The sequence below is a fragment of the Eleutherodactylus coqui genome, chromosome 5 (assembly GCF_035609145.1).
Source record: "Eleutherodactylus coqui strain aEleCoq1 chromosome 5, aEleCoq1.hap1, whole genome shotgun sequence".
Lineage (NCBI taxonomy): Eukaryota > Metazoa > Chordata > Amphibia > Anura > Eleutherodactylidae > Eleutherodactylus > Eleutherodactylus coqui.
The window spans coordinates 237457922-237481004 of NC_089841.1; the positions used below are offsets into that span (position 1 = coordinate 237457922).

Below are 23083 nucleotides of genomic sequence, written 5' to 3' on the forward strand. Positions count from 1 at the left end.
CAGCTTTTATTTCAGATACTGCTCTCAGACCCAAAATCCACACTGCGACTAGCTGCTACGGACAGTGAAGAGATTTCTATTTTACACAGGTTCGTAGCTCCATTTTCTTCAAAAAAACTGGTATTCAAGGATATTTAGATAAATAATAAAGTGTTTACAGCAATAGGTGGACTCTGGTGGAAAACACATCATGTTCATCCTATACAGAGGAATCGATGAATCGGGCGGTACGGTGAATCAATAAGTAGTGAAGAAGAAGGGCGTCAAATACTGCAGTGCTTAATTGTAAAAAGGAGAAAATGATGGACTGTGGGCACAACCCTTGTAATGTAAAGCATGGGGGATAACCCAACTCCTTCATTATTAATTCATTGATAGCTGCCACAACTAACACATTTCGGGGACGCAGTCCCTTTTTCAGAAGTGGCCAGAATGAATAGAGGGATGTTACTTCCTGTGGGTACAGGCCATGAATATCCAGTAACATCCCTGCATTGTTTTCAGGGGTTTTAAAGGGGTGTGTCCCCGAAATGCGTTATTGGTGCAGCTATCAATTAATTATTAAAGAAGAAATTAGGTTAACCCCTTTGCTTTTATGCGCTTTACATTACAAGGGTTGTGCCACGGTCCATCATTTTCTCCTCCTACAATGAAGTATTCCTATGCCCCGTTACCCATGGTGACGGTTATTGGGCTGGCAGCGCCCTGCTAACTATTCTACAAAAACTATTGTGAGTATCAGGAGGACATCACTAATAAGAGTCGCTCCACCTTCTTCCCTTCAAATACTGCAGTGTCCTGCGTAAAGACGGTGAATCCTACATCGTCTAAACTTAAAATAAAGAAAACACTTCAGTGTCGCCTTGTATTCCTTATAAGTAATTAAAGCTCTAAAATGTGAAATTAAAAGAAAAAAAGATCCCTGTAAGCGAAAACCAGAATTAAAATTTACAATCTAGAGGCTTTGGGTCTCACGGAGCGACATGGAACTACCTGACTGTCCAGAGTGGCTGCCCTGCTGCATGCCAGCTGATAGATGTCCAGGAAGCTATTGATCATACTCTGTAAGAAACAAGACAGAAATAATAAACTTCTATGAAAAGTATCTTTTTTACTTCCTAGGTTAATTTTTCCCTTGGGAATCCAAAATATATTAAAGGAGTTGTCTCACAAAAGCAAGTGGGGTTATACACTTCTGTATGGCCATATTAATGCACTTTGTAATATACATCGTGCATTAAATATGAGCCATACAGAAGTTATACACTTACCTGTTCCGTTGCTGGCGTCCCCGTCTCCATGGTGCCGTCTAATTTCAGCGTCTAATCGCCCGATTAGACGCGCTTGCGCAGAAGGGTCTTTTCCCTTCTGATCGGTCCGGGCACGAACGGCGTTCTGGTTCCGCCCCCTTCTACGCGTCATCACGTAGCTCCGCCCCATCACATGTGCCGATTCCAGCCAATCAGGAGGCTGGAATCGGCAATGGAACGCACAGAGCCCATGGTGCACCATGGGAGAAGACCCGCGGTGCACCATGGGAGAAAACCGCAGTGCATCCCTGGGAAAGGACCGGCGGCCATCTTGGGAGAAGAATTTTATAAGTTCATCTTTCATCACATCGGTGAGTAGCAAGCGGTTTTAAAACCGCTTTAAAATGCCATTTTATGCCGGGGGGGGGGGGGGAATGGGCTAATGTAAAATTTTGATGTTTTGCCTCGGGACAACCCCTTTAAGTTTACATACAAACTCCAACCTTCTTTTTTTGTTTTCATTTCTATGTGTAATTTTATTACTCATTTTTTACTTTTTAACCCATTTAGGACCAAGTACAGTAAATTTACAGCGCTTGGTCCTGGGCTTTAAACCAGCAGATAGTAAAAATACGGCGGGGGTTTAAGCCTCTGCTTCTGCAATCAATCAGAAGCATGTTGGGTTGTCAGCTATTAGTGACAGCTGAGAACCCGTGGGAGAAGGCGGAGTAGTTCTCAATGAGCGCTGTGTACTAAAAGGTGAAAATGAAAATTGTTCTTTCACTACGTGAGCCGGCTGCCGGGATCCCCTGTTACAGCAGAGCTGCAGGGTCCAGCAGACTCTGAGCAGCTATGTCAGTGACCATTGTCACTACAGGGGAGGTTTTCACTGAAACTGGGGCTCCTATGGATGCCCCAGCTGCAGTGGGAAAGTGTCGAATAGAAAAACACCCAAAAAACATGTGAATGTCCCCCAGAGGTCTTATATGATGTCATGGGGGACATAAATAGTAAAAACCATAATTACATTCATCAGTGAAACAACATTACAGAATAAAACAACAATATATACATAAAAAAGAAAATAACCCAAAGCCGACGCCAATCAAAACCATCGCTGTATGCGCCCTGTAATCCAAAACCATTCATATTATATATCAAAACATCTGAAACAAAATGAGGAATCCGTTCCTATACTTTATTTTAGCGTAAATATACGAATTTAAAAAAACACTATAAATGTAAAAAAAAAACAAACTTTTTTTTTTACCCCCAATAAAACTAAAAAAGACGGAAAAAAAAGCCAGTGAAAAATGAAAAAATGGCCCGATATGTCAGTGAAAAGAAAAAACACAGCAAAAATAATTTTGGTACCTGACGGAAAAAAAATAGGGCAGTAAAACCACCACGTGGGTAATATCCCTAAAAAGTGTCTGGTCCTAAGGTACAAATCACCCTGGTCCTTAAAGGGTTAATGTAAGTAGTATACAGTATTTCCATACCTCAGAATATTAACCCCTTAGCGTCGAAGCCTGTTTGCGCCTTAATAACCAACTGATTGTTCAGCTTTTTTTCATCGCTGCATTCCAGGAGCCATAACTTTTTAATTTTTCTATCGACAGCCGTATGAGGCTTATGTTATAGGCCACTGTAGCTGGCAGACCTGGAGGTCATATTAAAGCCTCTGGGTGCCATAGCAACCCATCGGGACCACGTGATCACATTGTGGTGGTCTGATGGTTAAGGGTTAAACAGCAGTGATCAGAGGTTTCTCTGGTCCCCACTGTCTGATAAGGTGCCACAGCTGAGCACCCGCTCTCCGTGGCACAGCAGACCCATGCCAGGCTTGTGATGCAGCTGCTGTTAAGAAGATCATCAGAATAAAGCCCCTTAATGGTCACTGACAAAAGATCTATGTTCGGTCACTAAGGGGTTAGCAGCAATTATGTTGACCTGTACTATTCTGACAATTATTTCATAAAGCACCGGCCCCTCCAGTTTGGAGTTTTTCATATTTATAGAGGCTGAAGCACCATTTTCCTAAATATTGCTCCAAATACCTTGCTTCCCTTAAACAGTAAATGATAAAGTCCCAGCTGGCTGCAGCCTCTACAAGGGGAAGCTCGGGAGCGTGGGCATACAGATCGCTGCTATAACCTGTATACCGCAGCGCTCCCTGTTGTGCCTTTGTCAAGTCTGTATGTAAATCTGCAGAATACCTCGAAAACCGTGAAGTCTGGTCCTCCTGTGTACTCTTCCGTCTCAAACATTTTGGGCGGTATCTTTGGGAGCTGGAAAATGAAATCTTGCCGTAATGTCGCTGTTTTCGGTAAAGAGGTCTGATCTCTTATCTAGGAGGGAAAAGAAAAGCACAGACCAATGTAAAAACAACTAATGCAACAAATTACAACAAAAACAGTCATTATAACAGCTTATTGTGTAACTGCACTTTTACAGAACTTTGTAACATCTCAGAAGTTTTGATCAAAGGGGTCCGGCTGCTGAGACCCGTACTGATCCCTGAAACTAAGGGGCAGAAGCACTCAGCCAAGCGCTGCTGCCCTGCTGAAATCCAGATTGTGGCCTACAACTCTTGTAACATTCTCTTGTATATAAATAATAGCCCATGATATACAAATGTATAAAGAGCTCTGCATAATGCTGCAAAAATCTGCAGCGTTTGAAGGGATTTTTGTAGATTTTAGGCCTCCTGCACACGGGGCAAATTGAATTGCAGATCCCACGATTGTCAGCAGGTGCGGGCGATCCGCTGCTCAATGTGCCCATCGATGTGTGTGGAGATGCCTCTCTCCATGCACACCAGATTTTATTTTCAGCCGCTACGTGCCAGAATAAAAGCGCAGCATGCTCTATTTTTAGAGGCGATATGCAGGGACGGCTTCTGTTGAAGCCAATGGAAGCCGTCCCTCCCATGGCACATTTTTGCAATGAAAGTGTCGTGGATCTACGTCATCACCTAGGTGATGGTTCGGCATCCTCTGTACTGTGCATGTGTGCCTGCAGCACATCCGCATACAGAAAGAAGACAACTTCTGACGGGTATGCAGGCAGCAGGCACAGGCGGATTCCGTGTGGGATCCCCCACACGGTATTCATGCGTGCCCGGTGTGCATGAGGCCTTACATAGATGGCCTATAAAGTACCAGCTTTCACAACGACATCCAAGGGTATGAATGTGCCTGGTATTGTATGCGGTGCGAGATCCCCTTGTATTGGGTACCGAAGTAAAGAGACCCCAGCAGATCCCCAGAGCCCCTTTAACTCTGTGGTAGTGTGTTAGGAAAAAAGGAGAAGGAGCTTACTGAAGATGGGCGTCATAATGTGTATGTTTCACTATTCCTTGAGCTAGAAGATCTGGTGTAGATAATAGTGACATATATCTCATTTGCCTCTGTGGTGATTAGGACTTCGTTACCAAGTAAATACTCTCCAGCAGGTCCTGCAAGTCCTAAGATGTGGAACATCATCTCTGCCACAGAAAGTCTTACCTTCTGAAATGCCGCTGCAACGGATTTCATGTAGTTTAACAGGACTTCCTTCTCCCTGTAAAATGAATACCAGTCCCATATTAAATCACAAGTAGTCTGATGTTAACGAGTTCGTTAGACCCCTTCTGACAGTAAAACACAAATATAAGTCATGTGGTCGCAAACAGTGTATAGAGTGCGCCTGGCAGCCAAGTCGCTCCATACCCAGCCGACAGTGACTGAAGACCGCCATGATCACAGTTGGTTCTGATCGCTATATTTAAAGGGGTTGTCTGACTTAAGAAAAAATGTAAACAGTTTGCCATGCAATAAAATTACAAAGAAAGTCATACTCTTCTCTCTTCTTCCCCCAGGAAGCAGTGCAATAGGTTCCGTGACAATCAGTCTTTTTTAAGTCGGACAAGCCCTTTAAACTAAAAACTATTCAGATCCTGTGGTCAAATCTGACTGCGCATCCAAGCCGCCAGCTGGAGGGGGGCCTTCCGGCGCCCCATCACCCACCCCCAAATACAATTGCAGGTTGCTGATGAGTTAACATGGCAGCCCAAAGCCTAGTAAAGACTCCCTGGGTTGCCATGCATGGAAGCCTATTGGGCCCTGCCTGAAATATACTGTATATATCGCTAATTAAAATCCCCTATGGACACTTAAAAAAAAAAAGTAAAAAAAAAGGTGTAATCAAAATTTTAAAATAGTTACAAAATATATTAACAAGTTCAAAATAAAAATTCAGCTTCTCCCCATTTATCCAATTGTGTTTTGTTTTTTTTTGCTACCTCAGCTCCCCAAAAAATAGAATAAAAATTGAGCAAATAGATGCATGCATCCCAAAGAGGTACTCTTAAAAGCTACAGCCCATCTCACAAAAACTAGCCCTCAGCCCATTTGGTGAAAAAAAATAAAATAAAAAAGCTCTGGGTTTCAGAATCTGGCGATGAAAAAAAAAGTTTCTTTATTGTTAAAAGTAATAAAACCTTACAAATGTTTATACATAGCCCCTTCCCCTTTTTACTATAGTGGAAACACAAAGAATGTTAACATGTGAACATTATGTAAACTGAACCCCCCAAAATGATACAATGCATGTTGTTGTTTTTTTTATTTCACTCCACATGTAATGTAAAAAAAAAGAAAAAAGTTGCATGTACATTATAAATAGTACCATGAAAAAATGCAATTCGCCCTGCAAAAATAATGCAGCTATGTCAATGAAAAAAAATGTTGTTCTGGCTCTTGCAAAGTGGGGAAAAAAAGGTGAAAATAAAAAAAAGAAAATCCTGTGGATTTGAAGGGGTTATTAAAATCCAAAATCCAGCAAGATGGTGTTAGATGCAAGGTTTCCGCTAATGATGCAGGTCAGGACTGCCCCTATAAGTGTCTAACAAGAGACAAGTGATATTGCTGGACACTATGAAGAAACAAAGTCTAGGAGCATCATGCAATGCCGAGAGCCAATACTGCCTCCTACTGAAGTAACGAACGCTGTGTAGTACTAGTGCGCCATCATATGGTGGTGTGCAGATTACTACTTACCAAACGGAAATCACAGAATGCATCAAATAGAGCAATTCCCCCATTCATGGCTCACAGAAGCCTCTATAAAACCTTTCATTAATAGTACTAGTGATGGATGCAGGGCTGTGTGCGAGTACCCGGCTACACTGTCCTGCAAGTTACAGAACGCTATATCATATGCTATGAACAGAGCCTTAGTATGCTCTCGGCTTTGTTATCTGCGATGTCTTGCCGGCCCGCACTCACCGCGCCGCTGTGCGCAGGGCACTCTCTGCACTGGAGATGCTCTCTTCCAGCCGACGCTTGTTCTGCTCCAGCTGGCTCAGCTGTCTGTCCTGCTGACGCAGCAATTGATCTTTTCTCCACAGCTCCATCTTCATTTCAGTAAGACTCTGCAAGAGGGAGAGAAGAGAAGACAAAAGCTTGTTACTTGTCAAGGCTGCAGCATGCCATCACTGGACGCCATACGTTCCTGCGCAGAGTGAGATCAGCAAACAGAAAGTTACAGCCAAAGTTTCTTAAAAGGAGCTCATAAGGAAAGCCATACAAGCTTTGCTTTGCACTTTCACCTTTCAAGGATCTTGATAATTATTTATTACCGCATGTAATTATTTATTACTGTATGTTGCATTTTTAAAGGACACTTTTAGGAATACCTGTCACCAGAACCCAATAGGGACTACAGCTGGATCCTAGACCTGGATCAAATCTGCATGCAAACCATACCACTAGATATTACTAAAGCATCACTAATATGGAGTCCGCTCCGATCCAACCCGGTACAGCAGACATCCGCTGCTGACAGGCACTGATTGCCTGCTGTCCGGAAGATTTGACCGCCGCACCATACATGTACATAGGCATAATAAACACACAACAAAGCGCGCACCTTAACGGTTTCTTCTAAGGTTTGATCCTTTTCTGCTTCCTCCTGGGAGTGTAATTCTATTTTGTGGCTGAGCTCCAGTAACTGCTGAGACTGCTCATGCAAGAGGATCTGGGCTTCGTGTTCTCTTAATAAAGCGCTGTTCAGCTCATCGAAGACGGTTCGGAATTTCTCGTAGGAAATCACTTTCTGAAAAAAAATAAATAAATAAAATAAGACCCCGCCATCTTAATAATAATTGAAACCTGGAATATGTTTGCAGCACTTTGTAACATTTCTAATATTAAAGATGTTCATCTATACGGATACAGTGAGGAAAGTGGCGCAACGTTGTACGTACACTGAACGATCACTGCATTAGTAACAGCTGCCGCGTGACATCCTGTCATCAGTAATGCGGTACTACGTGAGGGCCGCATCACGATCTGCTCACAGATAATGGGCGGACCTCTCCTCTGAACGTATGTCAGTGGTGGGTAATTGTGGAGACTTGCGTGACTTTGGGCACCAACAGGCTGCTTGCGTTTAGAGCTGTGGTGCCAGTATTTCTAAAACGGTCACACTTGTTGGCTGCTCTTACTAGTGTACCAAGACGGGTTCAACGATGGACAGACAACCGACAGAAGGCAGGCCATGTGTGGTTGATACTAGATGAACGTTGGCTGGCACATCTGGCATCTCAGCAACAATGTGCCAGCAGTACATAAGAGCATACATAGTAACATAGTATGTTACGCCAAAAACAAAAAGACATATGTCCATCAAGTTCAGCCTATTAGCCCCCAGTGTTGATCCAGAGGAAGGAAACAAATAAAGCCAATTTTCCCCATTTAAGTTAAAAAAAAAAAAATTCCTTCCCCATTCGAATCTGGCAATCAGAATAATCCCCAGATCACCGACCCTTCTGAAGTAATAATATTGTAATGATCAAGACAGATGTCCAGGTCCCTCCTGAACCCTTATCGACTTCACCATCAATACATCCTTAAACAGAGAGTTCCACAGTTTCACTGCTCTAACAGCAAAGAACCCCCTTCCTCCAGATGTAGAGAGCGCCCCCTTGCTACAGTCCTGGGTATAAATAGATGATGAGAGAGATCTCTGTATGTTTCCCTTGTGCATAATCTTACATTTGCTCCAACATATATGCAAAATGTGCACCAACCGGGGGAGCTGCCGCAGCGGGCCTAGGTTGAGTTGAGTAAGGAGGAGGCTTGCCGCCCTTTGGAATCAGGTCCCCAACGTCTGAAAGCCATGATCATCAAAAAAAAGGTGAACCAACCCGTTATTGAGTAGGAACAGAGATTGCTCAGTGTACATTGCATGATGTATCTCACATTCATCCTTAGACTTCACATCTGCATCTGCCTGAAACAGTCACAAGCAGAAGGGCACCCAGGACCGATATGTGCCTAGAGGAACGCCCATAGGACCTCAGGGTAGAAGAATGACAAATTCCCCATAATGGTAGTTCTAACAAGAGAAATAAAGGTGTGCCATCACTGGTCATCTGATTTTAAAGTGTGCCTTGTTAGTTGGGCTACACTAATATATATATATATATATATATATATATATATATATATATATATATATAATATATATACACACACACACACACACACACACACACACACACCCATACAGCTTATACCAAAGTACAAAAGAGAATGACTTGTCCTTACAGACTGCTTGTCTTGTGCTTTAAACGTCTCTATGCCGCCAACATCCTTGCTGATCTCACTGATTTTCTGCTTAATACCAGACAGCTCGAGCCGCAATGATCGTCTCTCTACTTCGGATGCATGTAGTCGCTGGGTGAATGCAAGGATTTGTTTTTTCAAGATAGCCAGGCATTTCTAGAATTAGAGGGGAGAAAGAAAAATGTTAAAGTATGTTCTGCTCTCCCAGTCACCGATGTACCGCCGTCGGACTCCCTATAAACACATCCCAGGAATACGGCTGTTTTGTAAACTTTACAAAAAAGCCGTATTCCTGGGATGTGTTTATAGGGAGTCCGACGGCGGTACATCGGTGACTGGGAGAGCAGGACAGTCCTCCTTCTGCTGATGGTCATGTAGGCTGCATCACCAAGACATCCAAGTCTTAGTCCCTCATCGGCATCTGTAAGTGGCGGTCACTTCGTGTGCAGCGCTCCGGACTCTCTAATCCCTCCCCTCCGGTCTTGAGTGACGGCTGTAGTACTGAATCAGGAGACTGCTAGAGGAGGAGAGGTGTTAGAGCGCGTCCAGCACAGAGGACCTGGGGCCGATCACACAAAGGGACCGCTTCCAGAACACTTGAGAACTCGTTGGGAGAAGGAATAAAACTTGGATTTCTCCGTGCCGCACCGCACATGATCATGAACAGAGGTATCCGGCTCTACCGTCACTAATATACTGCTGTCAGATATTTAGAGTAGTCAAAACTGCCATCAGACTCCCTTTAAGGGGACACAAATGTCTTAATTGTCTTAGTATAGTATGAGGAGGAGACCGCAATATAAGACTGGTTGGATCTTTAGGGCTCCATAATTATTATACTAGTATATATGAAAGACTAGCTGATATACCCGGCTTCGCACGAGTTAATTTGGTACTGGTGTTTATCTGGTGTTCACACGGAAAATCTTATGAAGTCTTGGTTACTTTAGAGATACTGAGGAAAAACATATGTTCACCATCTTGCATAGTTCTCTGCGTTACCCAGGAAACACCACGGGGAGGTAACCATGCGACGTTTCCTTCATATAAAATGACATCAGGAAGTGAGAGAATTAGATTACGTACATAAAATTTGGACGCTAATTCTTTTGCACTTAGAATTGAATAATCGAGTTGGGACCCTTTAACTTTTCATATTTATGACACAATCAATGCTTGTGCCAAATTTCATGTTTCTATGACATTGGGAAGTGAGAGATTTCGATTATGTACGTAAAATTTGGACACTAATTCTTTTGCGCATAGAATTGAATAATCGAGTTGGGACCCATTAGCTTTTCCTACTTATGACATAATCAATGCTCCTGCCAAATTTCACGTTTCTATGGCACCGGAAAGTGAGAAAATTACATTCCGTAGGTAAAATTTGGACGCTAATTCTTTTGCGCATAGAATTGAATAATCGAGTTGGGACCCATTAGCTTTTCCTATTTATGACATAATCAATGCCCGTGCCAAATTTCACATTTCTATGACACCGGAAAGTGAGAAAATTATATTCCGTACGTAAAATTTGGACGCTAATTCTTTTGCGCATAGAATTGAATAATCGAGTTGGGACCCATTAGCTTTTCCTATTTATGACATAATCAATGCTCGTGCCAAATTTTAAGTTTCTATGACATTAGGACGTGAGAGATTTAGATTATGTACGTAAAATTTCGATGCGCTAGAAGTGAATAATCGAGTTGGGACCCAATTACTTTTCCTATTTTGGAGATAATCTATGCTTGTGCTAAAATTCATGTTTCTACGACATCGGGAAGTTGGAGAACTTTTGGCGAGTCAGTCAGCCAGTCAGTGAGTCAGCCAGCCAGTCAGTGAGTCAGCCAGCCAGTCAGTGAGTCAGCCAGTCAGTCAGTGAGTCAGCCAGTCAGTCAGTGAGTCAGCCAGTCAGTCAGTGAGTCAGCCAGTCAGTCAGTGAGTCAGCCAGTCAGTGAGTCAGCCAGTCAGTGAGTCAGCCAGTGAGTCAGTGAGGGCTTTCGTCTTTATATATATATATATAGATATCGGAGATCTACAAATTATTGTTCTGCCTTCTGTTTTCAACTTGTACCTACATTGTTGTAAACAGATATCGAAATGACTAATTACTATTCCGTTTCCTGCTGGTTCAGTGTTGTCATTGTGACTTTGCGTGAATCACCAAATCACATCAATGTTCACAAGATACGCAAATAACGGATACTAGTCATATGAATTAGGAGGTGCTCACCGATGGGAATGGTGATTTGGATCCCCACCACATACCATGACCCAAGTGGGGTGGACCTGCCGACTGCGGGCTCAGACTTCAAGTGTTCTTGACTCAGTAACCAAAGTATCCAAAATGGATTACTCATTTTATGAATATTGAATGAATTGACAGAACATTTATTTTGGTAATTCACATAAAGACGGAGTAAAAACAAAGATTAAGGCCACCTGCAAATGGCCGGGTCAGATCCCGCTGCGAGAATTCTCACAGCGGGACCCGACCTGAGCCCCTGTAGGGACCAGTGCGAGTCTCACATCCCGCGGCTCTGGCTCTTTGATGGACCGGCCAGCTGGCACATGCGCAGAGCGGAGCCAGGGTGCCGGGAGTGACATTTCTGTGCGGGCCTCTACGAGACCCACACAGAAATAGAGCATGCCACGATTTGTTTTCCACGTGTAACTTCACGTGGACAAATCGCGGCCGCCTGCATAGGATTGCGTTTTGCAATGCAATCCTATGCAGGCGTCCAGGGGCGGATATTCTGCAGAATATCCCACCGCAGAATTTCCGCCCATGTGCAGGGGGCCTATCTTAGACTTAACACAATAATGTATGTGACATTAGATATCGTATATTCCGGGGTATAAGACGACCTTTTAACCCCGAAAAATCTGCTCTGCAGCCAGGGGTCGTCTTATACGCCGGCTATACCAAAAAAAAAAAAAAAGGGTCAAAAAACCCCAAAAAACAGTACTCACCTTCCCCGGCGCTTCTGCAGGCTGTCGCTCCCTCCTTGTCCCCAACAGAGCATTGCTTTCTGGATGCGGGGCTTGAAATCCTCCAGAAAGCTAATGCTGTGATTGGCTAACTCACGCACCATCAGCCAATCACAGCCATTTAATGTTGAATGCTGACGCCGCGTGAGTAGCTGTGATTTTTTTTTTTGCTATACCGTATTCTGCATAAAATGAATGATGGATGAAAAGCGAACGATTCTCATTCGTCCTTTAGTCGCTGGCGAGCAATTAGACGGAACGATTATCGTTCTCTTTCACTCGTTTGAACATTCTTTAATAGTAATAATCGTTCCCCTATGAGCACCCTAAAGGGCCGTTCACACGGGACGATTATCGCAAGAAAATTCGTTCAAACGAACAAAAATGCGTGATAATTGTCATATCTCTGCACGAACAACGAGCGCTAACAACTAGTGGTGATGTCACCCGCTCGCGCAGTCGTCCCGTGTAGATGAAGCATTACATGAAGCATTGGCATAAGGCACTTATACCCTTCCTGTCCGCCAGTGTTCTCCCTTGGAATACTCCACCATTCATCAGCCGGCAGACCACTACACATCCACTTTCCTTCATACCGTTTTTCATTTGCACGTATGTCCTGGTGAAACCTTTCACCGTGCTCATCTGGTAAGTCCCTGCGTCTCTCCGGGAAGTAGTCAAGGGTTGAGTGCATGAAATGTTGCATCCCAAATCCTTGTATGATTTCAACAAGTCGGTCGCAATCTGTTCCAAGTCGTTTGTTCTAGTTTTCCCCAAAACCTTGTCCGTCACATTCTTGAATGCCATCCAGGCTGATTTGTCTTTGCCCATTATGCAATCATTGAATCGATTGTCACATAAGACAGTTTTTAAAAATGAGGCCCAGAGTTTTAACCCTTTCCAATCCACTGTCTGACGTCTTGCAACATTCCGATTGAAGGCTGTACAGCTCTGATGTCGGAAGACGTCCGGCAGGGTATTCTTACTGTAGATTACTGGTCGCTCTGTTGTCGGGAGGCCTCTCCGGCATGTCACATACTGCAGTACTAGCTCTAGCCAGCAGATGGCGCCATTGTATAATGGCAGAAAGAAAAAGCCCCCTAGTAAACCCTGAATCCAAAATTGGATTGCAACGGGTTAATAGTCAATATACTGTAATAATTTGGTACAATATAAAATATCCTAAATCCCTATTGGGTCTATAACTATTATTTTGCCTGACAGACAATTTTGGTTGCCGTATTTAGACTCTGCATATAGGTAACACCACTGATTATTACACTGGGAAATATAGCCTTGTAGTACAGTGATATTAGGCATGTGTCATACAATATAGCCGTGGCTCTCATACCACGATGGGAGTTGTACTTGTGAGGTCCGCAGTCGTTGCCTGAGTGTTGATTCTGTGAAGTCCACGTGTCAGTCTACGCACAAGACTGTCCGGCGGCACAGCAATGGAGTATCTTCGTAGTTGTAGACATCGAGCCTCAGACCTCACATCCAGCTTACTCATCAGTTTAGAAAAACAGTTCCTGGCGGTGGCAATAAGAAGTCTCTGCGACCGAGAATCCGGGTCTACAGCGGAGAAACCAAAACACAAACATTATTGGTTATGGGCTCTATAATTAGACCGGCTTCACACGGGCAAAACTGCATTTACATTTTGTGCATTGGGCATTGCAACTGCATTTTTTCATGGTACTTCTCCCATACGCAAATTGTACGCGCAAAAAACCCCACAACCCTGATCCCGTACACTGAAATGGTTAATTAGCCTAATTAGTTTCATATGTTCTGTTCCATTTCCCTCTGCAAATGGCATGAAAATAGGACATTCTGCGTATTTTTTTGCATGATGGAATTGCGTACATAAAATACGCATTTGTGAACGACCTCACTGAAATGGGTTCTTATTCACTGCGTATTGCCTGGGCATATACAGCCGTGTGCATGTGGCCTTAGGCCTGCGTCACACGGGCGTATTTGTGCAAGCAAATGTTTTCCGCACAATACACAGAGAATAGGATCCACTGATTGCAGTGACTTGGCTCACATGCGTCTATTTTGCATGTGCATTTCAGACACGCAAACAAACAAAAACAAAAAATATCCAGCATGCTCTATTTTCCTGGGAAAAGAACACATATTGAACTTATTAAAGTAATTGGCCATTTCAATGACTGAGCGCAGCGTTATATTTTGTTTGGCGCAACACCCATTCAGCAAGAACACACTGCAAATGTGCGCAGAAATACCCAAACGCTCGTGTAACACAGGCCTTAGAGACAGAAAAACACTAAAGCCCGCAGTAGATTCCTAGGCACACGGACTACATAACACGTGATATTTGTCCAACCCCCAGTAAAATATGAATAGCTGTAAGGCTTAATAAAATAACCCCTAGGGCATAAAGAAGCAAACTTACCCCTCTGGTTTAAAAGCCCAAGTAAATCAGACATTGAACTGCTGATGGTCGATAGAAGGTCGGTGCTGGTAACCCACTTCCAGGCTTCTTGACAACGCATCATCTCATCCGGTCCTGCTGAATATAGACAGCGGAGTAGTTAGTCACAGCCCCACACATCCCTCATCACCGCAGGAAACCTTCCCGTGAAATATGTGCTGTAGCCGAGCAGACTGGTATATAGTTTTATGGGGGAACATTCAGTATAACTTGTACTAGATTCATTTATATCTCTGCACATTCTGAGCTGAACAGTCCAATAGGCGGAGCTATCAGTGATCGACAGCTACCCCTATATGTAGTCATACACAGACAGCTGTCAATCACTGATAGCTCCTCCCATTGGACTGTTCAGCTCAGAATGTGCAGAGATATAAATGAATCAAACACAAGTTATACTGACTCTTCCCCCATAAAGCTATATATCAGTCTCCTCAGCTCCTCCTGCTCTATAACATGAGGCCTGTAAATCAAACTGTATGTTCAATGTGACAAGTTCCTTTTTAAGGCTCCTTTACCTCTAATAGACATCAGTTAGTGGGTGCAGATAATGGGACTACAATTAGATGCCCTCCAGCATGCCGCACACTTATCACCGCAGCCACTTGTCACATCATAAGGTGCTTACTCTACACCCTACAGACTTGATCTAATCCCTCCTTGCTTCAAAAAGGGTGTGTAAGGTTGGGTTTACATGGGGCGACTATTGCTCGAATAGTCACTGGAAATAGTTGCTACACCAAATTATTAGCAGATGACTGTGTGTTTTTACCCCGAGCGATTGTTGCTCATGTTCGCTGAAGCCCACGCCTCCCTGCAAAGCTTACTGACTAGTCGTTGAATGACAAATAATTGCCTGTTTGCACCAAGCGTAGCGCCTAGTGAATGAATTGTAGCTCGTCCTCCTGATAGTGGCCGTGCTTACATGGAGCAACTAGCACTTACATTCTATGGATTGATTATTCGGACCACGGTGGTCCTGTGTGAAGCCCCCTGAACAGAAAGAAAGCAGCAAATCTCAATGCTTGTAATGGACCAAATGTTCTTGACAGTCCAGCTCAGCGGACTATCAGAACTTATCACATGGTTCGTGAAATAAACTATGTGGATCTCGCCATGCTGGATTTCTTCCTTCATTTTTAGTGTACTCGGTTGGGAAAAACTAACATCTAATGTGTATGGTGCCCGTTAGGCCGGCCTCACACGAGCGTATTTGAATAGAGTATTATGTCTGCAATGTACGCATGCATAATACTTGGTGAATGGTGTCAATGCAGGTACATTGATTGTCATTGTTCTATTCACACCTGCATATATTTATGGTGTATATTAAGGGTGTAGAAAAGAATGTAGCATGTTCTATTTTACCGCGTATTACGCATGTACAGCCCTAGTGTTTTCTATGGGTGCGAAGTAAAAAAAAAAAAAAGAAGAAACCAGTGCAGGACAGCATGCGTATAATGCACTGTTCGTGCGCAGACATAAGCATGCAAAAACGCAACAACACGAAGGGATAAGCAGTTCCCTACGCTGGTAAAAAAACCACCGATTTTTACGCAGTGTATTACCGTATGGTCGTGTTAGCCCCGCCTTACACAAACGTTTACACTATGTGGCCAAAAGTGTACGGAGACTTCAACATCATATCTATGGGGGTGGGGAGGGGGCTTGCTGAAGGTCAGATTCCAACACAGCTGATATAAAGGGTTTATATACAAGGGCGGTTCTCTGCTGTGATGGAAGGTGGTCCTGAGTGATGGAGGCCCCCCATGACTTCTTTGTGCCCCAAGGGAGATATTTTCCTGCTAATCAACTTCCACTTTTCTAAGAAGACCATCAACTAAATACTAAGTTTACGGAAACTTTGCCCAAACTTCTTGATGTGTAATGAGTTTTACTTTTCCATCTGCAGGAGATCTTTTTAGTATTTACTATATAATACAATTGTCTTACTGAGCGCTTTGCCGTTTTGGCCGCCTCCGGGGCGCACCAAAAGCCCAGGTCCTTTATTCGTGCCTTCTTGCCACATAAACAGTGTCCTGCTGGATCTTCCAAGTGTCTGAAGTCTATTAGCTGCCAAAACCGCGATGACGCCACGCCGAAACACGCGCTTCATACATCTGGGATGTTTTGGGCTCCTCTTGGCATTGGCGTTCCTTTTAACCTCGCTGTCAGACAATGCCTGGATTAGACTCCGGATTTCACTCTGAACCGCTACATACGTGTTCATCTGGTCTTCAAGGAAGTTTCTCTGTGCAGCTAAAGTAGCGGCTCTACTGTAGAGTGGGTATAGCGCCCCCGCCAGGAGCGCGCAGGCTGCAAGCAGGGACTTGTGGTCATTTTCGGTGCCGATCAGAAGATTTTTGACGTGTACATTCTCCAGTGCCATCTGATCTTTGGTTTTTTCATAGATGGAAATCTTATCTTTGGATTTTTCGGCTATTCTTTGATATTTCTGTGAGACAAGAAGATAAAAGATGTTCTGCAGGTTAAGGAGCAAATTGGCGGCTCTACAATTTAGAGGATCAAATGTAAACATTTTAGTAAAGGTGTAAGGGATATTAAAAATCTGCATTACATGCAGACTTGTGCTGAGTCATCACCAGTAAATATATTTTAGGAGTATTTAAAAAAAGTGTTCAAAACTTACAGTCACTTTTGTCGGAACTCCAGAATCTAAAATAGAATAGTCGATACAGACCCATCCGAAGGAGAAGTACTCTAATCCCTTTTAAGTGCTTCTCCTATAGCTGGATCTATACATTTATGTCTTGGAGATTCAGGGTTTGTATGGAGGGGTATGGGGGGCTATGAGGCGGGGGGGGGGGGGGGGGGTTGATCCCGCTCCATACAATACTTGAGCCAGCTGTTTCTTACAGCCGACACCCGCCCAAAACAGCTCTGATCAGCAGCGCCATTGATCGGGGTAGTGAACCCCTTTAAATGCCGCCATCAATTCTGACAGCACCATTTAAATCCCTTGATCGATGTTGGGGGTACCGCACTGCCCTCCACGATGAGATCACAGGGTGCTGTGCGGTTGCCATGGCAGCAGGGGACACCTTCTGAAAGCTCCCAGGGCTGCCATGGCAGATTGACTATCAAGCTCTGCCTGTGGTGTGGCTTGATAGATTATACCGCACTCTGACAGACAATGTAATGCTATGGCATTACATCATATTGCAGCAGCTATCATACTATCACAAGTTCTTGTCCTCCATGGGGACTAAAAAAAAAAATGTAAAAATTAGTTTAAAAAAAGTTTTGTTAATTATTTAAAAAAAAAAAATGTAATAACAGTTGAAAAAATAAATACATTTTGCAATATTTATAATAAAAAAATCTAAATAAAAAAAAAAAAAAAAATTATTTGGTTTCACTGCATCCATAAAAAGTCTGATCTATCAAAATAACGCATTATCTACCCCACTCGGTGAATGTGCTGGATAACATCACTTTTTGGTTCACGCTGTCTCCAAGAAAAAAATGTAATAAAAGGCAATCAAAAAGTTGTATGTACTTCACAATGGTAGCAGTAGAAACTACCAGAAGCACTTGAAGAATAATTCTCTTAGATATGTACAGATGTAGTAACTGTTAACATGACTGGAACGCAGTGATAACTCAATTTACAGCATTTTAGTACACTGTGGTTGAGTTATCATGATGCATTAAATGTCAAGCCAATGTTTGCTAAAGCTGTACTTAATACAGATCACACCATGCTATGGGAAATCGATTCTTCCGGCATACTTGCAGAAACCAATTGCAGTTTCTACAAGCGGGGAAAAAAAAAAAAAGAAAGAAATCGCAGCATGTGCCATTTTTTCATGGAATCAGCTTTCATTGAAGTCAATGGAAGCCGTCCAGTCTACAGCCCTTCTGCAATCACATTGCAGAAAAGTTGCAGATTCCGCATCATCGCTAGACGATGACGCAGGAAAAGCAGTAGTTAAAAAAAAAATGCTATACCGCGCATGTCCGACGGCTCGCCGTGTGGACCATTTGCAGTACAGAAGAAAAAGAAAAAAAGTGACAGGTATGCGCGGACGCCGCTGCGGGCAGAGCCAGATTCCATTGCAGGGTTCGCATCTGGAATTCAACTCTGCAGTGTGCAGGCGGCCTTACTGGAGCCGCGGCGCTACCCATGCCATCACTCCTTACTATTAGTCTGTTGGAAATAAAGAAGCGGCCAGAAATGTGTTTTAAGACTAGATGAGGTAGTGTATAACGTAAGACGTTTTCACCTGCGCCCTGGAGTTGGTCTCCCCAAGAAGAACAGAGTAGTGTTGTTCCAGATCCTTAGTCTTCTTCTGCCAGGCATTTTGCTGTTCTTTCATCTGCTGAGCGAGTCTGTCGAGAGAGTCCTCGTGCTTTTTCTGCAGGTCCCTCAATACATCAGCCTTGTTCTTGCAGGCATATTCCAGATGAGATACCTAATCAAAGAGAAGGTCCAGCATTGGGGCACATATAGGTACGGCAGTCAGAGATCTGATGTAGGTGCGAGGGTAAACCGGAACGTACCTTCTCTTTGGCTTGGCGGAGGTCGGAGATAAGGGCATTCACATTCTCTTGTAGTATAACACAGAGCTCCGGCCAAGAGAAATTATCCATCATGCTTTGCGGTCCTTTCAGGAGCACACACCCCGCTACCAGGCGCTGGTACAAGCCATGCAGGAAAGATAACTTCTCCTGTAAAGGAAACAATACCGTATCTTGTGTTTCTACTAAGGATTAACCCTTTCCAGTTCAGTTTCTCTGCCGCCCGCTTATTTATTTTTGGGTGGGTAAGTGCAGTATGGATTCCTTGAAATTACTCAACAGAAACCCATAAAAGTGACCCATCAGGAGGATGTGATTAGCTATTTTTGGAAAGTTAAACGTTGGTTATGAGTATATCGCATCGGGAAGATAATTTGTAATAATGCTGGAAATAGATGTATATTGATATTACATGCATTGATATATTAAAACTCTATTCATTTCTAATTTCTCTAATGATATCCATCCATCGGCATCCTATAACTGTATGGTGTGTGCTTCTAACACTACGCAGAGGGGAGCTCTGACATTGGAGTTCTCTTCCTCATATGTATATCACAGTATACAGAGGAGAGGCCCGACATCAGAGTTCTCTTCTGCATACTGTAATATATCACAAGGTGGCTGATCCGGGATTATTCCGATTGCCAGAGAGAGTCAGGGAGGAATTTTTTCCCTTGAAAATGCAGAAAATTGGCTTCTACCCTTATTTTTTTTGCTTTCCTTTGGATCAACATTGGGGGTTAATAGGCTGAACTGGATGGACATAGGTCTTTTTTCCGCCTTACATACTATGTCACATATGCAGAAGAGAACTTGATGTCAGACCTCTCTTGTATTTCTCTCTTCCCCCCGCTCCCCGCCCCAACGCCCCCCCCCCCCCCCGCATGGTGCTCGGTCAAGTAATCAGTTACTCGACAAGACCGATGCTCGCTCGAGCATCAGCCTTAAACGAGCGTGCTCGCTCATCTCTATTAGCAATGGTTTCCAATAGCAACTGGAAAAGTTCTAACTACAGGCATTTACCAAATTACTCAGCTTTCTATATAAAGTAGGCAACAGTGATGAATCTGCAGCATCATCCACCATTTTCACTTCCGATGAGTTTACTCAAGGGAACATCTGGTGTCAGAGGAAGCTTCCATGTTTTATGTGGTTTCGATGTAATTTCCTGCTTGGCTGCTTTGTCAGCTCCTTATAAATATGCCGACTTCCCCGAAGCCTATGAAGCATTTGATAGGATGACTTCATACCTCCGCATCCTTCTGACAAGTGAGAGTTACTTTCTGGAGTTCACACTCGCACTCCGTCGCTCTCCGCTGTTCCTTCTCCCGGCCTTCATGTATCTTCACCAGTTCCGTCTGAAGTTGGATGATCTGAGAGTCTCTTTCAGCACAAGCGGCGCCCAGACTTTGTAACTCCTTCTCGGACACCAGCTGTTGCGACCGGACGTTCTGAAGAACAGAAAAGTCATTTACACTGATTGGATGTGAAGTGTGAATGATAATTAGAACCCCTGAGGAACAACATCGAAAATCCTCCGGAAACCATTAAAGGGGATGTACTGCAAGTAGCGAAGTGATAAAGTACAATTAACCCAATTCAGTGAACCGTCCACTAGAATGGAACAGCCTTTTGGTTGTATTTTTGGGAGTTCACCTCCGATCAACATTTGGCAAAAGTATTCATTAGTTGGAGTTACTCCAGAGAACTATGAGATCCGATTGGTGTAAAGAAGTGTGAAGAACTCTGATGAACGAGATTCCAAGGTGCTGCCAGCCCGGACAATGCAACAGTTATTCTACAGGGTGTAGTAATAATTGGGGAGAAAAACAGAAATACGGGGTTAATGGCGCAGCCCTTGCGCAAATGCAAATTGAGACCAAGAGGATAAACTGGACTCCTTTATTTCCTCTCTTGCAATCAGTACAAGGTGGCCACTTGTCCAGCGTAGTAGCAAGGAGAAGAGCAGGCAAGCTGATGCTGCAGGCAATGAAGTCAATTAGTGTTCGGCAGGTGAGGGAGTGCCTGCGTTATACGGATTACACCACAGGGATCATGTTGGAGCTGTCGGATTTAATACTGGGATCTGCATTAAAATCCTCCAATTTAAGTTTTGGGGAACTCGTGTACAGAGAGGAGATCCATTGAAGTGGTCATATAGAACTTGGTGGAAAAGGGTTCCATTCTGAGGAAGGGGCTGTGTCCCCGAAACGTGGCAATGTGCTGTTTTTGTGTCAGGTTTATCCTTATGGTCTCAATTTGCTATTTCTCAAGGACCAGTAACCCAGTATTTCTATTTGTCTCCCCAAAAGCCCTAAATGTTAATAAGCAAATTAGCTCATGTACATTTTGCCACAGAACGGCCTCAGATTTTGCCTGTACCATAGATGATAGGATACATAAGTATAAATACCTCAATGTTTATTCGCAGGGTGTGTATCGTCTTTCTGGAAGATTCCAGTTCTTCTTTCATCCTCGCAGAGACACATTTTTGGGTCTCCAGCTGTTAAACAATTAAATGGAACAGAAAACGTACATTGATATATGGCTTCGGTCATAAACACTTTGGGGCATGTGTATTAATCTTTGCAAGCCATCTTTCTGATGTACATAAGCCTCAATTTATCAAAAAGGTATTTTTTTTAAATTTTACATTGCGCAAATGTGGTAAAAACATAATAAAACCCGCTATCAATTTGTTGTTGTCATAATCGTAATGACCCGTAGAATAAAGGTGAAATAGTTTTTTTTTTTCCATTGCCCCCGTTAAAGGTTTTTCAATACATTTTATGTACCAAAAATTGGTTCCTACAAAAACTAAAACTCGGCCCAAGAAATAAATCGTGTAATTTAGTATTTACAGAAAAAAAAAAATGTTATGACCGCTGGAACACAAAAGGGGATACGATTTATTGGCTCTTAGGCCAAAATTAGTTACGTCACTAAAAGGTTAAAAATGCATGTCAGGCGACCGAGTTCTGCATCGAATATATTTACATGAGACATCAATTCAAAATCTATCATAAAAAGTGACATTTTCGTGAGTGTTTATTGAACTCTGAAGTGCCTGTTGTGGGGAGGTGGAGGGAGGGTTAAACTTGCCAGAGACTGATCATTCAAAGAGATCCAATATCTGATGGCAGTTAGCAGGGTAACAATGACTGTATCCAGTAAGTCTGATGACATATTTGCAAATTTTATCAGGTTTGGTGGCAAAAATCAACCTACTAATGACGACTTGTCCGTCTGTGCGCGAGAGGATTTGTGAGTGACTTACATGCCCCTCCCCTGATCACAGGATGGTGACATCATCACAGGTCTGGTACGCACACGGCTGCTGTCCGGCTAGGTGTTCGTTAGTATTCCATAGCAACTGAGGGTGCAGGGGGTTTATAGTCCACACGTAATTTGCACAAGGATACAGGATCTGTGATGATGCCACCGTCATGTAATCAGGGGTAGAGCATGTAACTCCCTCACTGGTGATGAAGGACCTTTGATGACGTTACAGTCATGTGATCAGGGATGGAGCATGTAACTCCCTCACTGACGATGAAGGAATTTTGATTACATCACTGTTATGTGATCAGGGTCAGAGAATGTAAGTCATTCACTTGGGATGAGCGACACCGTCATTTGATCACCGTCACGATGACATCATCACAGCTCCTTTATCTCCAGTTCTGTGCTGCTTCTCATCTCTGTTGTATGGGATGAACAATATATGTAGCAGAGCTGTGTGTGTGACGTGCATGTAGCAGAGCTGTGTGTGTGACGTGCATGTAGCAGAGCAGTGTGGTGCGGCACATTGCACTACCAGAAACACTGGTACTATAATTGCCTAATAATTACTAGTAGAACTATATGCATCACTAGTCCATCCTCGGAATAACAGACCCTAAATATAAATGGGGTATATTTGGCACACAGTGGATACAGTCATGCGCCATCACTATATACGGTAGCCGGGACGCAGATGTGAGAAGTCACTGCTAGACATTAGAGATGAGCGAGCACGCTCGGTAAGGTGAGTTACTCGAGCGAGCCTTGCTCATCTTGAGTAACTGCCTTCTCCTCCGAGCGCACTCGGGGTTGCAGCGGGGGGCGCGGCTACCCCCCGCCGCCCCCCTGAGCACGCTCAGAGGAGAAGGCAGTTACTCGAGATGAGCGAGGCTCGCTCGAGTAATTCACCTTACCGAGCGTGCTCGCTCATCTCT

General features: G+C 43.5%; 1 protein-coding gene across 2 annotated transcripts in view; it reads right to left on the reverse strand.

The window, feature by feature from the left end:
* Window positions 1-23083, reverse strand: part of CCDC171 (coiled-coil domain containing 171) — a 58954-nt gene that overhangs the window by 1061 nt on the left and 34810 nt on the right. Inside the window, exons 12-24 of one of the 2 annotated variants that reach the window (XM_066604364.1) lie at window positions 21280-21369; window positions 20117-20317; window positions 18846-19013; window positions 18569-18757; window positions 16275-16776; window positions 14283-14396; window positions 13209-13432; window positions 8846-9019; window positions 7164-7349; window positions 6521-6666; window positions 4760-4814; window positions 3470-3601; window positions 994-1062 (exon numbers count right to left, since the gene is read on the reverse strand). In XM_066604364.1, the coding sequence (XP_066460461.1) occupies window positions 994-1062; window positions 3470-3601; window positions 4760-4814; window positions 6521-6666; window positions 7164-7349; window positions 8846-9019; window positions 13209-13432; window positions 14283-14396; window positions 16275-16776; window positions 18569-18757; window positions 18846-19013; window positions 20117-20317; window positions 21280-21369 (2250 nt within the window). Of the gene's footprint in view, window positions 1-993; window positions 1063-3469; window positions 3602-4759; window positions 4815-6520; window positions 6667-7163; window positions 7350-8845; window positions 9020-13208; window positions 13433-14282; window positions 14400-16274; window positions 16777-18568; window positions 18758-18845; window positions 19014-20116; window positions 20318-21279; window positions 21370-23083 lie in introns of both variants that reach the window. The other variant, XM_066604363.1, reaches the window with a different exon arrangement.